The sequence below is a fragment of the Pimephales promelas genome, chromosome 16, assembly GCF_988280905.1.
Source record: "Pimephales promelas chromosome 16, fPimPro1.hap1.1, whole genome shotgun sequence".
Lineage (NCBI taxonomy): Eukaryota > Metazoa > Chordata > Actinopteri > Cypriniformes > Leuciscidae > Pimephales > Pimephales promelas.
Window position 1 is genome coordinate 20,951,968 of NC_142784.1, and position 23,548 is coordinate 20,975,515.

General features: G+C 36.0%; 1 protein-coding gene across 3 annotated transcripts in view; it reads left to right on the plus strand.

The window, feature by feature from the left end:
• Window positions 1-1,277: 1,277 nt before the first annotated feature.
• pitpnm3 (PITPNM family member 3) overlaps window positions 1,278-23,548 on the plus strand; it is an 80,659-nt gene continuing 58,388 nt past the window's right edge. For all 3 annotated transcript variants that reach the window (XM_039671157.2, XM_039671158.2, XM_039671159.2), the window contains exons 1-2: window positions 1,278-1,562; window positions 18,657-18,752. In XM_039671157.2, coding sequence (XP_039527091.1) covers window positions 1,538-1,562; window positions 18,657-18,752 — 121 coding nt within the window. In that variant the 5' untranslated portion in view covers window positions 1,278-1,537. The remainder of the gene's footprint in view (window positions 1,563-18,656; window positions 18,753-23,548) is intronic.

Genomic DNA, 23,548 nt, shown 5'->3' on the forward strand with positions numbered 1-23,548 from the left:
AGTCATTTAGAGCTACTCCAGAGCAGGTCCCTGATTTGCAGCAATGATATTAGACTAGGATGAGCTGGGGTTATTTTATATACATGGCTACACAAAACACTCTTTTCATACAGACAATGAGCTGTTGAACATGTTCATGGAAAATGGACCACACTTGGCCTTGGTTTTTTCATTCAATTACTGTTTGACAGCTAGCACAAGACTCATATTTTATAGCCATTACACCTTAACATTAATCAGACGATCTGATGATAGATGTACTGTGACCGAGGTGGTTATTTAAAGGCCTGAGGAATCGCAACATCATGATTTATGAACAAGCTAACATTTTGCACAGTCATCTTACTATAGGACAACAGAGATATTAGTGCCATTGGCAGGGTGAAGATATTTACTGCTGTTTTCTACTGCACACTCCCTTTTGCACTTATGATTTCACAATCCATTTACTCAGTTTGCTGGCAGGCATGGACAGCACCTGTGGTCCCTCAGCTATGCAACTGTTTGTATCGGCTGAGTGAAAGTTCTACTGTAGGCCAAATTTTGAAGCACTTAGGGGATTTTTAAGGTAACTCCCTGTCAATGTTGCAAGGCCCTTGTTGAGAGTTTCCCTGTGGTTTCGTTTTACAACAATTTTAACAATGATCTCAGAGGAGTTTTGAGCCATTCAATTGTTATGACAGATTCTGTCATCTTACTCACTTGCAGATGCTAAAAACAACAACCTGCAACAACATACACAACTTCTAACTAAATTTTTTAACACATACATAACTAAGTGTAATAAACTGTATATTCAGCAAAAAGTTTTTTCTCAGATTTTTTGCCCCCGAACCCCCCTAACAATATAATTTATGGGACCTGGCACCTGGGTATTTAGAAAACCATATGAGGGGTCCTGATATGCAAGAATACTACTGATTCTATGTTTTCTATTGTATTCAGTATAGCTACTCTTTTCTATAGTCTTGCATATTGAATACTAATGCAAGACAAGTAGTCTTACATGTCACTGTTTATAACACACAGAGCATTCATCCTTTGCTGGGATGCTTAAAAAAATATTGGGGGCATAAATTAAGAGTATACCCACTTCTACATCCACTACATCACTGTCCTTAAGGATGCGCTAGACTAATATTATTATTTTTTTTTATCTAAATACGTACATGAATAAATAACTACCTAATATATGAAGGCGGTTGGTCTGAAGCCTGCATTAATGCGCTTGGCGGTTTCCAAGTGGACTGCAGTTCGCGCGGATCCACTGGAGGCAGTCGAACATCACACCTCGAACTCAACAGGAGGAGAGGAGGGCAACAGCAAAGTCTGCACACATGCAAACAGCCCCAACTCCGCGTTTACTTCAACAAAAGGATTTCTCTCAGCGTTAATGGATACTCTCACCTTCACATGTCATTTCCACTGCATCTTAAAACATGAGACGCGCATAGACTTTAAATCGCTTGTTCCGCGCGCAGACAAGGACAGAGGGAAGAGACGTGCGTACTGTCCAAACTAACTGCAAAGACGCAGGATGGCTAAGGAGACCAGAGGGAAAGGTGAGAGATGTCTGTGTGTTTCATGTGTGTGATGTGACATCTACGGGATTGACGTGCAGCTGAGGTATTAAAGCAGAAAGAGTGGACAGTCAGTTTGCTCTCTTCACTTTCCGCGTCAATCTCTGTTGGAATGCGTGAGATGATCGAGGGTTGTGTCTCAAAATCTTGTGAGCTCCTGCCTACCTAGACAGCGTTTTTTTTGGGCGTCATTGGCTCATTCCACTGCTTATGGTTTTGAGAACCAGTCCAAACGTTGGCTTTTTCCTATTTTCCTATTTAGCATGTTCTCTCAACAAATTTGCCTTTTTCTGAAATGTAGAATATTTGTAGGGGGTTGCCATCCATATCTAATCCAGGGACCCTTACCCAGACTTTCAGGCAATCCAGGGAGCCCTAATACGATATAGATTATATATAGGTTTTATATGTAACACTGAATAATAACTTTTAGAAAACGATTTATATTTTCACGACTGATATAACCCTACTAATATCACTGTTCTAATTAGGTTTTGGTTGCTCTTTTCCATAATAATAACAACGCCATAAATTATTAAATAACATTCATTTACATATTATTATTAGCAATAGGCTAATAGAGTTGTCATTATATTGATAAAGAATTAAGTTAAGCTTAAAATGCTGTTTTTTTCTGACTTGAAAATGAATAGCTTTAAAATGAACTTTTTATTCAAGCAAAAGTTATTTACCTGTGAGCAACACTGTTTCATGTTAAAGACACAGAGGTGTTATTATGTTACAACAAGACATACTGACTTATCAGTAGATCTGATATTAAAGGGGACACGTTATGCCCCTTTTTACAAGATGTAATATAAGTCTCAGGTTCCCCGAATGTGTCTGTGAATTCATTTTTGAGTGGAAGGAAAAATATGCTGTTGTTCTGCATGTATCTTTAAATGCAAATAAGATGTTGCTCCCACCCCACTTTCCAGAAGAGGAAGGATTACAGATTGCTAGTCTGCCAAAAACTAAAACATATGTTTTGTTTTGATTATATCTATTGCGGTCACGACCATCACGCTCACGTGACATTGCAGTTCTTCATAATAGTTTATTGTCTGCATGCATTTTAAAGCTATATAAGTCTAAACTTCTGATATATGGTTTTATAAACGCACATATCTGAAGCACAGTGTGCTCTAGAGTATTAAACTAAGTTCTCTTTCACATCTTATTGCGCTTAAACTTTCAAATACATTGAAGGTTTTGTCAAAAACATACAAAGAACTATGTCTGTAAATGTAAATAGCAAGTAAAGAAATCCCATGTGTATATTAGATCTGTGTATTAAAGTAAAAGGAGCGTACCGGTAATATAAAGTATAAAGTAAATATGAATCAAACAACAAAAGAAAAACAGAAAATAACTCACTGCTGCTCTTAATTGAACAACTTTAGTAACTATAATTAAAAAAAAACATTTCTTTCTTGAATGATACTGTTAAATGCTCTTGCGAGGAGATTAACGCTCAGGGCGGGGTCTATGCTTTAACAAACATCAAGTTTCTTTGTTTTGTATTTCAGTTTACAGACCCCTGCAGTATCTTTATGGATCCCCAGTAGATAGAGCAAATAATATATTTAGGTTATGAATAGTGTCGTAAAATAGTGTTATGAACTTACAAGCAATAGGCTTACAAGGAAATGTGTCTCCAGACTTTTTTTTTTTTTAATTTTTCACTTTTTTTTTTCTTCAGGTTTCTTGACAATATAGTGTGATTAATAATTCTATCTATAAATCTCATCTGAATGTTTGTTTCTTCCAGACGTTGGTAGAATATGACTGGACGTTTGATCAATCTTTGACATTATAAGAGCCCAGCTGGACAGTGATGATCCATATTTCCCTACACCAATATGCTTTAATCAGGGTCATTTAAAAAAACACTGTTGCACTGAACTTCTCAACATACACATCCAATGGCAGCACATTCTGTCCAGCATGTCAGAGCAATTATTGATCTGGAAGAAACTTACCCTTTGCATTTTATGATTGTAAATGTCAGGTCATGTGGTGCTTTGCATTTCTATAAGTTTATTGATTATGTTATTCACATTGACTGCTGAGGTATATGCAAGCAGAGATTTGTTTTGAGGAATCTAATAATTGTATTGTTTATAAATACTTATTTTTTCCCCCAAAGCAACCTAGCTTAAATGGATAGTTCACTTTGAATTGAATTTTTGGTATGTTTTAGCTTACCTCACTTTGAATTGAATTTTTGGTATGTTTTAGCTTACCTCAAAGGCATCCAAGATGTAGGTGTCTTTGTTTCGGCAGTAGTTTCAATTTTGATATTTTTAGGTCAAACCATTCTTGTCTGTCAGTCATATAATGGAGGTATATGGTCACCACCTCAAATAGCATACACAGAGAAGTCCAAATTAAACATGACTTAATGACTCGTAAATGTACACAATGATGGCCTAAGACATGAAACGAGCTGTTTGTGTGAGAAAACGAACAGTATTTGTGAGTATTTGTAATACGAACAGTATTATGTAGATCATTGATCAGTCTCTACTGATCAGGAAACCAGTGGAGAGAACGTCAGTAGCCTCGAGTCCTGTCACTCGTAGCATGATGTCAAGCTCATAGCATGTGTCATATGTTTTTTTTGTATTTTTTTTTTTTTTTTTTTTTTTTATTGAATCTCTGAGATATTGATGTGACAGCCTGCCATCCATGTTGTATTTCATTTAAGTAGAAGAGTTTCCATTTTAAGTTGGATAGCGGGAATGACTAGACTGCTAATAAGCTGCCATAAGCATTTTATTACTCCTCGGGCATGTTTCTAAATCAGCCAAGAAGTTCTCCTCTCTCTGTCATATAGGTAGTCAAGTTATATTTGGTTTTGTAAATGGGGATGTTATTTTACAGATTCCTTTGGTTTGGTTACAAAATAATGTATCACAATGTTTCAAGATTCTAGTTACTGAATCAGTGTTGTTGGCAGTGACGGCTGGTGCAAGTCGACTACATCTTTGCCAATGCCATTGCATCAAAGTGCTCACTGTATTTGAACAAGCAGAAATTCCTCACTGGAGTAAAATTAGTTATTTTACATTTGTCAGAACTGGTAGCCAATCAGCAAACACTTGGCACTATTTGGTTGGCTTCATAAATAGCAAGGATTCTTCATGGCATGCCTTAAAGGGTTAGTTATTTCACCCAAAAATGAAAATGATGTCATTAATGACTCTCACCCTCATGTCGTTCCAAGCCCGTAAGACCTCCATTTTCTCCGTTTTCTGTCCCTCTATTGAAAATGTATGTACGGTATACGGTCACTAACCCACTGATGTCACATGGACTACGTTGATGATGTCTTTATTTCATACATTTTCAATGGAGGGAGAACGTTTGGAGGTTGGACCTTTTCCAACATTATTCCGTACCGTTATATATTTTATAGTTGATGCTCTTTCACTATCAGCCAGGATACAGACCACAAATAAATTATTAGCAATAGCATTTTATTCTATTATTTAAAAATAACAGTGATATTCCCTCAGCAAAAGAGCCCCAGTATGCATCAAAAGCGGTTTCAGTGAGTCAAACCATCATGTCATGTTTGTCTTTAAGTCTAGCTCTGCATGATCTCAAAGCTTCAAAAGGGTTCGATTTCCCTCTGTACAAAATTCATTTCAGTGTGTGCACAAACCATCCAACCATCCAACCATGTTGCCTTTCTTGGAAAAAGAGATCTAAGAACTCATCGCTACTAGGAATTCAGGTCTCGAATATAACCGGTAGATGTTTCTTCACATTGTTTCTTGAGTAAAGCTTTAATGTGATGTTGCATCATATGGGGGTCATAGTGCTCCAGTGATAGTGTATATATCATCGTGACCACTCAGGAAGTGACCTTTTAGTGGCAGATAAGCAAGTAGTTTTTCTGTGTCTGTTCTCAAAAATTAATTTGGCTTGACTTTGGTTGACAATAAAAACAGGGAATACTGATTGTATAGCACCAAGATTGAAAGGCAAAGTTGGTTTGTTTTTGCCAAACCAATTATCAAGCACCTCAGTCTGAGTTTTTCTGTGGCGTCTTGTGATGTACATTCAAATGAGAAACATTTTGCTTCCATTTGTTTTTTTCCCCCATTTTGTTTCCCGTTGAACCCGCTTTTATATTGGGTTTTTGGTTATTGAAGCATTGTGACACTATATCTGTGTAATGGCATTTCAGTCAATAGCAGTTTCTAGATCTTTGGCTTTCAGACCACGAGACCCAAATGATCTAGTATTATCTCTCAGCAAACAGCATGTACTGCAGTTTCACGTTTATTTTGTTTGTCTTGTTTTTTTTTTTTTTGTCACTGAGAAAATGAAATTCTATTTTTATCCACACCCAAAAATTCAACACTTGCTGGGCCCACGCAGTATAGTGCGAAATGACTGTTATTCCCGTTAAATACATCAAGGGCGTTTATACTTGATGAAAACTGGTGAATTTATGTAACCGTGAAAAGCATAACAGATCATCCAGGATCTTGTAGATTAGTGGATACAATTTTATTAAAATTTTAGTTTATATCTCTCTAATATCCTTTACTGTTCAGATTTTTTAGATGCAGCTCTTAGCAAGGGGCTGATATAGGGTTGTCATTCTGTACTACATTCTACTATATGCTTTACTATACTTTGCTACAATTACTAAAATACACTTAGCTCACAAGACGATGCATGATATTGGGTTCCCGAGAATGAGACGAGACAGACATTATTTTAACACTATTTTTAATAAATCTTCAATGATGAAATATATGACTGGAAAAATAGTCTTTTAATTGACTGAAAGTCACAAAATACAAAACTATGCAGGACATGTACATTTGGAATATTTTTAATCATCTTTTAATGAATAACCAGATTCTACTTTCTGATTATCAATCATCAAATGCAGTTATAGACAGAACAATATAATGCAACAAACTACTCAAAATAAAAATGTCACCTTGATGAGAAATATCGTTAAGTTTTAATATCACGAGAACTCGGGACATCCCAAACAACTACATTCAACTACCACCAATATAGAGCTCGACCGATAAAGGATTTTGAAGGCCGATACCGATAAATATTTTTTTGGTTTTAAAATCCGATATTCCGATATTTAAAAATTATATTTTTTTTTTCCAGAAACACGCAACAAAACATTAACATATTTCCCTAACATAGTTATTTGTAGTTATTTATGAGTTTTAACTAAAATAATATGATAAAGCATTTTAAAAAGAAACTTGTTTCTTTTATTGTCACAACAGAACAGAGGAACATCAATATATATTAAAGTTCTGATAAATAAAATAATAATTAGTCCCATTGCCTTATAAGCTACCTTATAATTACAATGTCAGCTTGCTTATCCCTTTACCTGCACTTTTTAAATTCTTTCCATCAAGCTACATCAAACCATTTTCAATCATCAGTTGCTGCCTGGCTCCTAATACCTACAATTTAGAGATTCTAAATCCATTACAGAACGACAATCTGCAACGCAAACTTGGCGTCGTTGGATTTCACACGTGTAAAAGAAAAGCGAACATTTATGCACAAGATACGTTTGATACTTTTTCTATGTTCAGTCCTCGTGAACTAACTTACATTTTACAATGCAGGGACTGTAACTACAGATATGCTAGTTATAAATACAGTAATCATTACTTTATTTAGGCAGAAAAAGTTCATTGTGGTTTCCAAGCTCATTAATATTAACGTTAGCGGTCTTCCACTGATGATAGTGGCATTAGCTATAGCTTTGTGGTTTGCTAGTCTATTGATGAGCCATAATTTAGCAATAGATATCATCATACTGCAAATAGTATAACATACATTTTCAATATAACAGGCCAAGGAGAGATGATTGAAATGTGTTTCGTCCCTTTTTATTTTATTTTTGAAATATTCATTTATCGGCCATTAAAACTGCCGATACCGATATTTTGGAAAATGCCTAATATCGGCCGGCCGATAAATCAGTCTGGCTCTAAGATGGCTGTAAAAATGAATCTGTATCATTTATCCTTTTGATCTTTCATTAAAACATTATTAGATAAATGTTTTCCCCCCAAAACATCATGGTCACAATTATTGGCACCCCAAGAATTTTCTCCTGGGCTGAATATATCCGGAATGCAGCACGGTCTCAGAGTGCTGATGCAACTACTACAAAGTTGTTATCTTGGTGAGTGACAAAGATTAGGACCAACATGTTTTGGAGAAAAGCATGTATTTCATAATGTGATCCCCCTAGCTCCCCTTCAGCGAAAGGTTAGATTTTTGGCATGGTGTGCACGTTCTCTTCATTGGAAGTTGTGAAACTGTGGCATTGGCAAGTGATGGCAGGTTTGTCTTGGGTGTGTCAGTCAAAAGATTCTAGGCCTTCTGGAACATGTGTATCAACAAGTAGAAACCTCAAACCTGCCTGATATCTGCAAAAATTGTTTCCCTTGCTGAAATGAGAAAAACAAAATCCCATTTTTCTAATAAAACGCAGCGCTTAGGTACCTGATACCTCATTATTAGCGCAACAGTTTAGGGCAGATTCAAATTTCCTTCATAGTAATTGTGTTCTAGCGAACGTGCACAATGATTAGGTTGAGCACGGTACTAAAAATAGCCTTGCACGAGAGGCAGTGACAGACTCACTGCTACCCTGTGGTCCTGTGAGAAAAAGAGAGTGACAGCCTTTCATGATCGTCTATAGTACTGCAGTCTGGCTTTTGTGTGTTTACTGGCAATTTAGGTCTCTATTTTTTCATTGTTGTGTTGATGCAATGATTTTATAAGATGTGAGACGACTAGTTTACTGTAGATTGGATTCATTAACCAGGGGCTATAGGTTTAAAATGAGATAGAACTATATATCATAATTTAACTATAGATGTTGTAACTAACATCTATAGTTGATGTTCTATAGAGTTTGGATGTAGTAGACAGATGGTTCTTCTAAAACATCTGCTTTAAAGCTGCAGTCTGTAGCTTTTTGGGGGTTAAAAATGATCCAATATACATATTTGAGAAAATACATTACCAGCCAGTGTATCTGCTTGCCTTAGTTAGCTCGATCCAAAACGGTAAGTTTGTAAAAATGTTTTTAATTCCAGTGGTACTAGTGGATTTCCGTGGGAGATTCGAGCAGGTCTTTGCGTCATTACGTCACACCTGTACACATAAAGAAGGAGTCTCGGCTAGTATAAACTATATTGCGTGAGGATGCTGGAGGTGGAGATTTATAGCCTTTTCTCACAGAACTTGATATAATTCAAATTATAAATTTGAGGGCGGATCCAGAAAGGTTCAAACGACAATCACCAGTGACAACAGATTCGCCTGCTGTAAAATGCAAAAGGCTTTGTTCGGACTTCGGAGTGGCAACAGAAAAAAATAGACTGCAACCGGACCCATGACAAAACAAGGATACATATCGAAAGGACATTACATGTAGTCACACAATGCTCGCTTACATTGTTAACATTAACAATTTGAGAGCAAAGTATAATTTGTATGGTTTTGTGTGATATGATAACTTATAAGCGATTGTTGGATTTAATCAGCACAATTTGCTGCAATGTCAGAACCAGAACAAAAGTGGATGTTTCTTACTAGTTCAGATGACATTTTCCGGTGAAAATTATGTTGGTCCTACTTGCGAATAATCTGTCATTCTGAATGCCAGTATCCACACCGGAGTTGTGACTGACACTGCCTCACAATCTCCTCAAACATTGTGTCCATCCATGCTGTGCCGTGTCGAGGGTGTTGAAGTACAACTCACGTAAAGTTAATAATTCTGCGAATGACTGCAATTGCAGATTTTGAACAGAGATGGCGACATAGAGGGAAAATGCCGGACTGCAGCTTTAATAAAATGAAAGAAATAAATCTCTTTTAGAGCCAGACCGATATATCGGCAGACTGATATTATCGGCCGATATTAGGCATTTTCCAAACTATCGGTATCGGCAGTTATAATGGCAGATAAATGAGTATTTCAAAAATAACATAAAAACGGACGAAACATGCTTGAACCATGTCATGAGTGTTGGAGTTGTATAGTTTGTCCACCAGAGGGCACTCTACACCGTTCCTGTTGGCAACACTCGCTGAGTTGGTCACGATACATACATTGCTTGAATAACAATTCAAAGAACATCCCCATCAGTTCTCTTAACTCAAATAAACATGACAAAATTTGTGACTATCATGTCCAGTTTCAAATAAATAAATGAAATATCGGCCGATATATCGGAATATCGGATTTTAAAACCCAAAAATATTTGTATCGGTATCGGCCTTCAAAATCCGTTATCTGTCGGGCTCTAATCTATTTTTCATTTAATTCATTATCAAACAGTGTTGCTTTTGGGAGCGGATTGTAATAGCATGTTTTTTTTTTTATTAAAGTAGGATTAAATGGGAAAAGATAAGAAAGAAAATTTCAAGTTTTCTTTAAAAAAAATTAAAGTCTTATTCATGTACAAATAACAAGTTTGAGTGGAATTTTTTTTTCTCCATATATGACTCAAGTAAACAAAGCATTTTTTTTTTTTTTTAATTTTGGGGTCCAATTGTGATATTGCTCCGGAAAAGCGCTATTGTAAATTATTGGTTTATTTTTGGATTAGTGTTGTATACTTATTCTTTATAATTTAAAAAAAGTACTTTATTACATTTTTTGTAACCAAGAAGAAAGCGTTATATATTTAATAAATAGTAGAAAAATTATTAAAGAATCTAATTTTTTTATTCATCATTCAACAGTACAGTAAAAACCTGCCATTGTTGTGGTTCAAAGGAGGGTGTACTGTTAACAAAAACAAATTATCATTCTTAACTCTATTTTTTTTATTTATGCATGCCTTTGATGCCATTGAGTTGTTGGTGACACATTCTTTTAATAAAACTACATGATAAAAAAAGGAATAAAATGATGACTTCATAATTTGATCTTTACATTTCAGAAAGCACATTTACACATAATACCATGTCAAAGAAACACTTAATTTCGCTGTGTGCAGATGTGCTTTATTGAACAGCCTCAACTCAATAGAAATGAGGTGACAGAAACTGATCACAAATTGGAAGCGATACGACAGCACTGTCTTGTTAACAGTGTCTCGATTTTGTGTTTGTATACATAGCCGGGTTATGTAAAGGCACAATTAACGTCCATCAGGGAGAGTTTCAGTCCTCAGCTGAGCTTTGGCAGGCGGTGGAGGAGGCTCTTGTGTAACCCAGTCAAGTGGCTCTGTTCCCTGCAGTTTACTCACAATCCCCTCGTGATGATGTGACCTTGATGAGAAAGATTTTACTTACCTTTACATGCTGTTGTCTGCATGTCCAATTTCCAATTTCAAACCCTTTCCAATTAGTCGGAAGGTCTTCTTCTCTGCACATAATCCAATTTTGGCTATGATTTTGCCATCTAATGACAGTCAGCAGCATTGTCAAATTATATACAAAGTCCTAAGATGTTGCATAGTCTCCCTTGGCTTTTACCCAAGATGTGACGAGCAGCAATTGTAAAGAACGGGAAAGATCATGCAGTGGGATTTAACCTGAATTGCCTGGAAAAAAAAATTCCTTTGTCTGTATTTGCATCATCTTGCAGCATCAGCTTTTTCATTTGTGCATGGTCTTTTAGGCTTGCAGTATCACAGTTCTGGTTCTTAATGCAAAGTTATTTGTCACACTAGCGGTTTTTTTTTTGTGTGGCATATGTGGCGTTTCACAGCATGTGCGGTGCGGCTTTGGGCTGCCAAACGGAGATGTTTACAAGCTGCACAGCACATATGCTGTAAGCGCACACTTTTTTTGGTAGTGCAGGCTTAAAGATGAGAGTAGTCCTCTGGGTAATTGATGCAACTGATTGAGAACTGGTGTTATTTTGTACTGTTTCTCTCTAAAAAGGTATAAACGTCTCTAAGGTTTAATTGTTCAAGTGTGCAACGGAAAAGAATAACATCAATTCCAGAATATACGGCTGGGATAATTTACCTTACCTTTATAATTGACCTCATTTATTTTCTTTAAAATAAATAATTTGGACGGATGGTAAATTCATAGAAAATTTATTATTTTTTTTATCAATTTATAATAAAATTGATAAATTTATATCAAGGTATATCGAGGTATAAAAATATTGTTGGGTTAACTTAAAAAATTAAGTAACCTGGTTGCCTTAAAATTTTAAGTTGATTGAACTGGAAAAAGTGAGTTTATACAATGAAGGAGATTGATTTAATCATCAGAAACTCAAAATAATAAGTTGTTTGAACTAAATAAATTATTTAAGTTGATTTGGCAAAAGAAAAAATATTTTGTGACAACAAATCTTGAAAATATTTTTTTCACAGCAAATCAGTATATTATAATGATTTCTGAAGGATCATGTGACACTGAAGGCTGGAATAATCATGCTGAAAATTAAGCTTTCCCATCACTGGAACAAATAGCTTCAAAGTATGTTGAAATTGAAAACGGTTTTTAATAATATTATAATTTTTATTAATATAATGAAAATATAATTTTTTATGACATTATGCAATATTACTGTTTAATAAAATAATTTGATTCACATTTATGTATTTGTCAGTTACTTTCATCCAAGGTGACTGATGTTGCAAGGTACACCTTTTATCATGTCATGCATGCTCTGAGAAATCAACCCGTGACTTCTCATTTTACATAAATAAAAAAGCTGTTTGATGTTAACCATCACTTGAAAACAGCTTTTTGATTTTCATAAGGAAATGATTCATGCCAGCCCCTCTAATCAAACATCTAGACATTGCAATCACAAAATCATGTTACTTTCCCACAAGTATGCCATTATGGCCTTTCTTTATTTTCTTGTTTCTTTCAACAACAACAAAAAGAAAAACATACACAAGCAACTTTAAAACCACTGCGGTGAGCCTATGTAATCCTTCTGATGTCATGGCCTTTACCTCAGCATATTTCTCTAGTGCTGGGGCTTTAACATGAGGCGGATGAGCAAATTAGTAGAAATGGTGGATGAGCTTTTTGAGTGCACTGATGATAGGTTGAGGCTGAAACGGGAAAGGAAAGAAAAAGTGCAAAAGGGAGGTTGAGGAAAGCATATCGTTTCTAGCAATTATTATGTTTTTTGATTAAGAGCGAGGCTCTCAGTGAGTCGTATCATGAGTGCTCAGGAGAAAATGTTATTTTTGTACTGTTCTGTCTTCCAACCTAGATATCGACCCGAATCACTATCCCTAACCCAGAACTCATAACAAACTCTAAAATTAGACATATAGTTATATTAAGGCAGGCATACACTGTGCGATTTTCGTCCTATTTTGAGCCGAATTCTGACTCGTGCGTGCGACTCTTTTTTACGTGTCGGACCGATTTTCAGCTTTGTCGTGCGTCGTTTGTCGTGCAGTGTTTGTGCAGTGTACAGGGAGAAACGAGAGGCATCCATCGACAATCGGATGGTCGGATGAATTTCTGGCATGTCAGAAATTTTGGTCGCTCCTCGTGACTATATCGCACAGTTGAAGCAAAGCTACGAACCGATTGCCCTAAACTCAGTGTTTTTTCCCTCACTGTGCCTGCGGGAAAACAGAAGTTTAACCATTTTATCTGCAGCAAAAATTAAATTAAAATAAAAATGAAAAGAGGGAGATCTTTAAGTTCTGTAGTTCAAACTAGCTACAAATTACTGTTGCTTACCTACAGTTCGTGTTGCAAAATGCGTGCAATTCAACGCATGGTGAGAGGTGTCGTAGTATCTTAAAGGTTGTTAAAGGGATAGTTCACTTTAAAATTATTTTTTTATATGTTTTAGCTTACCTCAAGGGCCTCCAAGATGTAGGTGTCAATTTTGACATTTTTTGGTCAAACCGTTCTTGTCTATCAGTCATATAATGCAGGTTTAGGGGGTCCTCCCTCAGTTCACCTCAAAGAGCATGCACAGAGAAGTCAAAATTAAACATGATTTAATGACTCGTAAATGTAAGTACACATTGATGGCCTAGGACACGAACCGAGCGGTTTGTGTGAGAAAACGAACAGTATTTATATCGTTTTTACCTTGTGTAACCACAGCCATGTCCAACTGATCTGAATGCACGGGTGCTTCGGTCTGCGCATGCGCCGGAAGTGATCGCTTGCGTGTTTACATCACTCATTGTTTACACAGAGATTTCGGAAGTTTTACCTTTCAACATGTCTGAAGATGTCGGAAGTTAAAGTTAAAATATTGTCCTCAGACAAATGTGACCACAAAGTCATCTTTCCTTAAGAGCTTTTAGTTGAATTTTTGTTCAAACTCAATTTTAAAGTTTTTAAAGGAAAACTTTTTTAATGCATTTAATTATTATTATTTTTTTAATTCCCTTGTATGATGACACAATTAAACAGCACATGATATCCTGACCTTGAGGAAGCTGGCCAAATTATTTGTTATTGTATATGGTTTTCTTTAAATGTATTATTCATGAGACCATTACAATTTCATGGCTGAAGTAAATCCTCTTCTCAGCCAGATTTATTTTTTTTTTGCTGTTTTAGTGCAAAAGCATCACCTGCAAGACTTGCTAGACTAAAGCCATGCAGGCAAACGGTGCCAGTTGTAATGAAATTCATCTCGGTTCAGCGATGCAGTGGTTTATAATATTACTTTGATTATAGCTTGCGAAATAAATCATGATAACCATCTATGTTACTGGTTGAAAACATTCATGTTTTTTAATGCGGTTTTCCTTTGCCACAAAAGTAAACATTTCCCTTTCTTTCCAGGTTGAATTATGGATGATGAATGTGATTAGAAATGTGAAATGTGAATGCTGGAAAGACTCAATTAGAGATACTTTAGTGCAGGAGCTGAGGTTAAATCCATCCTCCTCCTGTCTTTGAAGACAGTCCTCACTGGACTCCCTCATTCGAACTAATCTGCACCTCTTTATATCCTCTGTAAATCTATTTTCCAAGCTTTAAAAGCCATTTCTCAATGTTTAAACTGCATTAATGAAACAGTCCCCCCTGCCTCCCGCGTCCCAATGGAAAAAGCATTTAATCTCCATCAAAGTATTTAAAAGAAAATTCTGGACTCTCTACGATTAACCAAAACCAATGTAAGATAGTTAGTTCAGTATTTATTGGTTACTGAATGATTGCAAAGCGGAATTTTAGGACCAATTTTTAAATGTATAATCTTTTTGATGTAGTTGGATCAAGAATGTGTAAGCTTAAAGGAGCTAAACGCAAGTCTCTGAGTTTTTGCAGAACTACGCCCCCTCTGGCGACAAGCGAAACTGCAACCAGAGCTGTGCGCGTTCATGGAGGAACACACACACACACACACATACGCACGTTTGCACGAGCTGTTCATAACTAAGGAGCATCAGCCGCACACTGTGCGGCACACATCTTTTGTTACAGTCATAATGAGGTAATACAGTAATAAATCTGCAAGTCATTTAAAATATATGAAAGGAAAGGCATTCGAGTAAATTACACACTTGTGTGAGAGGGGGAAACGGGGGTAGTAGAAAACTTCGGTTTTTGTTTCCATCTATCTCCCTGTGCTTACTGTATCCACTTATGATTGAATTATTATGGAAACACGTTCAGTTATCACTTTGTATAGGCTATGACCCGTTTGAGCCCTAGAGACGACCGGAGATCTCTCCGTTTGTTGAAAGCTTCCCGATGTTGACTCTCGTCTTATTCCGACGCCTGGCACTGGACAGACAGAAGTTTTATTTTCTGTCTCACGTGGAGTTTGCGTTGGGGTTTGTAATGAGCTAAAAAAAGCCGGTCTCTTTCCGCGCCATATACAGATTTAATGAAGTGCACGTCACCGAAAGCAACAGATATGAGCTGGATTTTATTAATCATCGGCTAATTTCAAAATCAGCAAAGACAGCAATAAGAGAGATCGGCAACAGGCCTGGTAAGATCATTTCATTTCTTTACTTTTAATGAAGATGGTAGTGTTAAGCGTCTGCGACTTACTTTCACTAATTCACTTTGATTTGCGATAGATTGCGGCGCTTGATGAAGGGGCTCAGCTCAGCTGCTCAGGTGATGCGCGTCGTCATATATGACTAATATCATGACATATAGCTTGGTTTCAACAACCAGATGCATTTACACTTGTCCAGTTTCGTCTGGAATACGGCACAGACCACGTCCTCAAGTGGTTTGAGCGATCGAATTCAAATCCGTCTCGAATGCGTTTCGGAGGGCATTTACACCCTGGTCTTTTTACGATCGAATAGCTATCCGATCACAGAAGACACATGAAGTGACCAGGTGTAAACAGCCCCTTTGAATCCATCGTCTACTTTTGTGGAAAGCTGACTAGAGTTGTGTCGCTCGAGTTGTCTTCTCTGATACGGAGAACGGCGGCGAATAGCTACACGAACCTGCCAGACATAGCCAGGCGAGCGTGAACGCGCATGACGTCACGCCCAGTCTCAGATTCGAGCCCGAATCCCTCTTATATATTTCACTGTACAGGGTTATAGAGGCGATCGCAGTGATCAAAGAATGGCTCATTCAGCCCATCAGGCGATTGTTTAAACATGTATGGGTTAGAAAACGGCTATTTTTAACATGAAAAGTTGCGCAATGCACCTTTAATTTGGACATAATATTTTAAAATGTTATTGCAGTAGATTGAAATGTTTGGTTTTAAATGATAAAAAAAAAATATTTAATGCTAAAATGCTACAAAAAGTAAAATGCCACTTTGATATTGTAAGCAATTTGTTATCTATAGACATTGTCGAGATTTGTAAGTTGATACGGTCTCAGTAGGGTCCAGACAAAGGCCCCAGGAATGAAAAGGCTGATTGCTGTTGAAGCTGCTGTCAAATGCGTTGTGTGTGTTAATAGTGCACAACTTTTGACCTACTGGCATTGTGGGAGAGATGAAAAGCTCATTAACTTCTGCATGGTGATGTTCAGCAGACACAGGAAGAGAATGAAAACCTTGGCACTACACCGAGCGCCAGTAATGGAAGGTGAGGTGTTATTGTTGAGCAGGATCATGTGGAGGTTCAGACACAAGACAGCAGGGGTAAGAAAACTTGACAGCTTAGGTGACACTTTTTGAGTAATGCCAACCAAATTGGCAAAGTCATTTACTGTTGCCCTGCTGATAATAGCTCTCCATTATTGATCTCTTGTGCTTGTATTTTTCTTCATTTGTAGTGCTTATCTGCTAACAGAATCAATATAAATGAAATTTTCTCAGTGAATACAGTTGGTTTTCTTTGTCGTGTTTGTTTCAGTGTGCTTTGATTTTAAGGCATATGAATGTAGCTGTGATCTTGCTAAGCCTGGCTGGGGGAATTACTGGATTTACATTACTTATAATACAAAATGTTTGAATGCTTTGCCTTTGAGTAAAGAGGCAATTTGCTGAGCTATAAAGCGTCCAAAATCCCCATCGCTATTCGCTATATGTTCTCTCACAATGACACAGATCTATAATTATTAAATCATGGCCCACTTAATTTGATTTGGAGAGGATAACTTTCGTTTGACTTACACTGATTCGCAATTTGATTGGTAATGCCGCTATCTGTCATTAGATTAGAAAGTTATTAACTTTAGATTTAAACAGCCCATGGGTCCAATGATTATTAGAACGTGTTGTTCCAAAAGGCCCAGATTATTGTGACTGTGCTTTGTGAGCATGTCATTAGTTGGAAATAATTTGTTGAATATGAATTTATTGAAGTGGGGATAGGACAAGAAAAGTTATTCTAACTTCTTCCTACCCCCTTTGAACATGATTGTTGTTTGGACCATCTGTAGATGATCTTTTTTTCTTTTTTTTTGACGTTGATGATTAACTATTTATTTTAATTTTTTTATTTAGTTTTTGCTGTTGTCTTTTTTAACATGTTCAATAAAGAGAGATTAATAATAAATATATATATATATATATATATATATATATATATAGATGCTGTCTGTACTAATGTGTTGTGCAAAGTTGGGGAATATAGTTGCTGTCATAACTGCTTGGTTGAATCATCTTGTGTTTAAGCGAGAATATAATTCAGATCTTTGCCATTTGCTTTGTAATGTCATCTTAATAGCAACAAAAAGAAGTCAAATCACATACCAACATAACAGAGTTGACAAGTACTAGTGTATGTCTTCTTCAGCCTTTGAGTGGAGTAATTTTCTAGATGAGGGATGATATACCTCAATGTGCTTTTCAACAGCATAATGCCTATCATTCTTTTAAGTCTAATTATCTATAAACGTTGCAATACTATTTGCCACATTTATGTCCTCTTCAACTCAAATGAATTTTTCATTTGTCAAATCTAATTTATATATTCACTTAATATATATATATATATATATATATATATATACACACACACACACACACACACACACGTGCTTATGTATATATGTAAATAAATTAAAGTATTAAGCATAAGTTTATTCATTTGTTGAAAATAGTAATCTATAAGTAAAATAGAAGTTTATGTATATATTTACAGTTATATTTGTCTTAGTAATTTCAAGCATTTAAAGGGTTAGTTCACCCAAAAATGAAAATGATGTCATTAATGACTCACCCTCATGTCGTTCCAAGCCCGTAAGACCTCCGTTCATCTTCAGAACACAGTTTAGGTTATTTTAGATATAGTCCGAGAGTTTTCTTTCCCTCCATTGAAAATGTATGTACGATATACTGTCCTTGCCCAGAAAGGAAATAAAGACATCATCAAAGTAGTCTATGTGACATCAGTGGCTTAGTTAGAATGTTTTGAAGCATCGGAAATACATTTTGGTCCAAAAATAACACAAACTACGACTTCAGCATTGTATTCTCTTCCGGTTCTGTTGACAAGAAGCTGCTGACGTGTTATCTTGTGCGTCCGTGTATTCGGGTTCAAATAAATATGGCCACGCCATTCCTTTGGACGTCTTTACTTCGTAATATTAAATAACACTAACATAATGCATGTCTAATTATGTATTCACACAATGCTCAATAATTGCATGCATAACTTGTGGCCTTTGGTTTGATCACATCTTTTTCATGTTCTCTCCCCTTAGCGACCCTGCGGAAGCACAGCGCTTCTCACTGGCGCATGCAGAACATCGCACAGGAATCTGTTGACAGCTCGGATGATGAGTTTTTTGATGCTCGAGGTAAGTGTGACTTATTTTCTACCCTTTGTAATGACCTGATGGCTTCGGCTCTACTGCATCTGTGCCCTACTCTCTTTCTCTTTTTTATATCCATCATATATTCTGTATATTACAGGTATTTCCTCACATTGTACCTCACATGTATCTCAAGTATGCACTAAAACAGCTGTAAATGTGTATAAAGTAGATTTGTAGGCCTTTTTCATTCTGAACACAAATGCTAAACTGTGGCATTCTGTTATTGTGATGTGGATTGTTGCGATGTGACATGGTTGAACAGTTTAGTGTTTCCTCTAAATTAGCACCTACCAATCCTTGATATAACATTAGCGTACTTGTGATCGTAATGGGGTCCAAATAACAAGCCTTTATAATCAGAATGATGAAAACTGGAAAAACTGCTTTTCAGCTCATAAGTGTCCCTGCACCAGCGAGTCAGTCGAGGCCTATGCAATAAATAGCGGTAAATAGCAATAAAAAAGATTAGCGTCTTCAGCAAAATGCCATGATGAAACAAAATCTTCTTTCTAAATGGACTGTGCTTCAATTAGCCTTTGTCAGCATTACACCTCCATTATCTTTTCCAAAATTTGCATTTAGCTGACTCTTATATCCAAAGCAACTTACCATCCAGATAATTGAGGATATGTTTCATACTCAAGCAACCCATTGCTACCCATTTTATTTCCTTTTGTGACTTATTTCCATGCTGGATGTTTAACAAAACAAATATATTGCTGGAGGTTTTTCTTTGGAATAACATGCACCGTTAAGTTAACTCATTATGTTCTGGAATGTGTAATAGGCACAGAAATTGGGTCAACATTGAATGGTGCATGTAAATAAGCAGATGAATAGATACAGGGTGTTTCCTGCTAGTTTAGTCCAGTCGAATTCTAGATCAGCCATTCACATTTGGTCAGTGAAGACAGAATTATTTACATAGATTCCTTATTAGCTGCCGTTTAAATGGGCCACGATACGCATGTCATTCGCTATATTGGAATGGTCAAAAAGTAAACATAAAAACACAAACCAAGACATTCTCACCTGTGGCAGATTATCCCAATTGTTTGACAATTTACATCTCTGAAGCTGCGCAATGTTGTGGCACCAATGATTCTTACTGTGACTGGAGGGGTCAAATGTGGCATCTACAAAATACATATCTATAAGTGAAGAACGGTGAATAATTCCCCATTAGAGAATCGAACAAGATCACATTGTCTCTTGAGTCGCATCTCCAAATTAGTTACTTTGTTTTTGGTGTTCAAAATGAAATTAGCTTTATCTAGAGCTATAATTCATTCACATTGTCAACATGAGCTGTTGTGTCTCCCATACATTAGTAAAATATTAGTTAAAGAATGGGTTGAAGCAGTGTATAATGCAACTGGTAACCTGCATGTTTCCACATCTGTCTTTCATGAGACACATTTCGCATTCATTCTTAATGAGCCCCCCGCTTTGCTACACCGCACAGAACCTCAATTAAAGTCCAGATGTTACAGTGGCATGGATTGGAGAACATATGTTAATATGTTTTAATATGTTTTTGGCTGTTAGTTTGTTTGTTAGTTTTTTTTTTTTATTAGATATTTTTGTTAAGACACTGTAGTGTTACAAATTTATTAAAATGTTTAGTTTAGATTTTCAATACTATAGAATATAAACTGAGGAAAGTTATTTGTGTGAATTTTGTAACTAAGGTAAATTATGTCACAAACCTCCCTGTTCCTGTCTGCCATGATCTCTCTATTGTAAGTTTAATTGATCAGAGCACTGAGACTATCATCTTTTGTTTTTATGACTGCCTGGCCATTAAGCTCTATGATAACGTGAAGGATTGGATTACCATCTATACATGACACTGTTGTGCTGATGAATTCCCGGTAACAAGCTGAATCCTGTGCTTCATTTACATGCTCTGTTTCAGAGTGTCTCCACCTTTACTGTAACTCCTCTGCCTTGTAAAGTATATGAACACAAGTTATTTTGGCTAAGTCAGACTTGGGTAAGATTGTTGGACGAAGCAGACTTGACGATACAGCTACCAACAGCTTGTGTTTCTCTATAAAGAATCCTGCCTAAAAGATAGGCTACACCTGAGTCTCCTGGTCTTCGCTTCTGAGTTTTCAAACACTTTAGAAGAAAAAAGTTCACAACAACACACAGCATTTGTGTTATATACACTACTGTTCAAAAGTTAGGGATCAGTATTTTTTTATGTGAAGAAATTTATTATGCAAGAATGCATTAAATTGATCAAATATGACAGTAAAGACATTTTAATGTTACAAAAAAAATTCTATTTCAAGTAAATGCAGTTTATCAGCTTGATTGATGTAAAGGGTTTTCTTACTATAGCAATTTGTCTAGACTTAGAGAAGAGTTAGCATAAAACATTAGCATTACTCTTGAATGATCATGGGAGAGTTTGTTTACTCTAAACACTATACTACTGACATTATTGCCCACATAAAAAATAACTGCCTGGGTACATTACCAAGATGACTGCTGACTGATCTGACTTTCCCTAAAGGGACTTTAAAGAATTGTATCATACTGCCACATTGCATTATAGGGAATTACCGAGGCTGGTGGCACAGAGGGACCAACAGCATACAAAGCATTCTTATATTACTCAACTCAGAAAAGATTTAGAGATAAATAAGGTATAAATAAACATTATTATTTTTGTTTACTTTCTTAGTGTGATGGATGTTTCCAGTTTCTTTCATCTTTTAAATACATGTCTAGAAGTTACACTTGGCTCAGTATTTCAGTAATTTGTTTTTGCAAGAAATTATTACTTTTTTTTCTGCAAGGACACATTAAGTTGATCAAAGTGACAGTGCAGATTTTTACATTGTTTGTTACAGTACAAAAGATTTCTATTTCTTGTTTTTTATTTAGAAAAGAATCACCAAAAGTTTTCAACATTTTTAATAATAAATGTTTCTTGAGCATCAAATAAGCATATTAGAATGATTTCTGAAGGATCATGTGACACTGAAGACTGGAGTAATGATCACAGAAATAAATTGTATTATAAAAGGGCAAATGGTTATTTTATATTATATTAATGTTTCGCAATACTCCTGTTTTTACTGTATTTTTGATTAAATAAATGCAGCCTTAGTAAGCATAAGAGACTTCTTTCAAAAACATCTTACCAACCGGTTGTTTAAACAGTAGTGTAGTTGGACCAATGAGAATCCACTCTGGGTAGGGCCATCCAAAGAAATTAGCATGAAATTTAGCATGCAGCATTATAGTGCTTCATTAATGCTGAGAATGATTGTTTCTACTCTTAGAAAAAAAAGTTTTCTAAAGAATTAAACTTGTCTGTTTCATGATTCAAAGCATTGCAGATAATTGCCTGCACTGAGTGTTATTTTCAGACTTGCTTTGACCTGTAGAGAACTCTTTCAGAAACGACAAAAGAAATATGCACACTTAAATGTTGTTTTCTTGTGGCTGAGTGTGTGTTTAGCAATCTTTCTTGTCAGGAGAGCCACAGTCAAGTGTTTTGGCTCAGACTTGAGTGCAAACTTAATTGCTTTTTGTGTGAGTGACACCACAAAGGTGTCTTTGTGAAATCACAGAGGTTGTGTCATGTGTCTAATGCTCTGTGTAGATACTCTCTGTGACTGGCTGTTGTTGACTCCTCTTCTTTGACCTGTGAGATTGACCCCTGTCAGTCAGTGTGTGCTACAGATGATGTGAGCAGCAGATAAATTGAGGCTCATCACGGTTCCAGCTTCGTCAGCCTGCCTTCACCTCAATGACACATGAGCCCCTTTCACTCACACATGTCAGACTCTCACTTGCCCTATTCATGGCTCTCATATCCGCTGAGCTGATCTCCTTCAAGCCGCATCATGGAGTGTCTCTCGGATACAGGGATGCGTTTTTTCTGTATTTATCCTTTGCCATACAATCTCAGATACTAAAACTCTTAGATTGAAAAAAACCTACTGACCTTTAACTTTTTAATGTATTTTTTTGTATTCAAATGTATTTGAATTTTAAATTTTAAAATAAAAAACACAATTTCATTCATTTGTAATGAATTTGAATTAACATTTAATTAATTTAACAATAATTAGTAATTAGTTTTGTCTAAACTTTTTTTTTTTGTGTGTGTGTGTGTGTGTTTTCATATATATATATATATATATATATATATATATATATATATATATATATATATATATATATATATATATATATACTGCCCTACAAAGCAAAAAGGCAGTAACTACGCAGAGTGCAGAACTGAGAAAAATTACTTTTGCCAGGGCTTTTTGCAGTTACTGTACAAACGACTACCATTTTTCTCTAAAACGACACGCATTTAAGATAAGATGTTTTGTCATATAACAAAGGATGCCTTGAATGTCATAAAAATTTTAATAATTAATGCTTTACCAAAACTGCAGTTACTGCCTTTTTGCTTTGTAGGGCATTATAGCCTTTTTTGACTTTATTGAATGGAACAGTGTAGAGGAACAGGATTGGGAAAGGACCTCGAACTCTGGTCGCCCAAAGCTGTACTGCCATATATTTTGGTCTGACCAAACTTCATGTTTTAATAGGAAATATGTCAACACAACAGAGCAAACTGTGCTTGTTAAGTGATGTCATGGGGTCTTTAACAAGACCCTTGATTATAAATGAGGGTATTTAGGACAATATTTAACTGACATGTTGGCAAATGTCTAATTAGGTTAATTCAGGAGTGAGTGTGGGTATTTGAGTAATGAGATTTGTCAGAGTGTGCCTAAACAGAA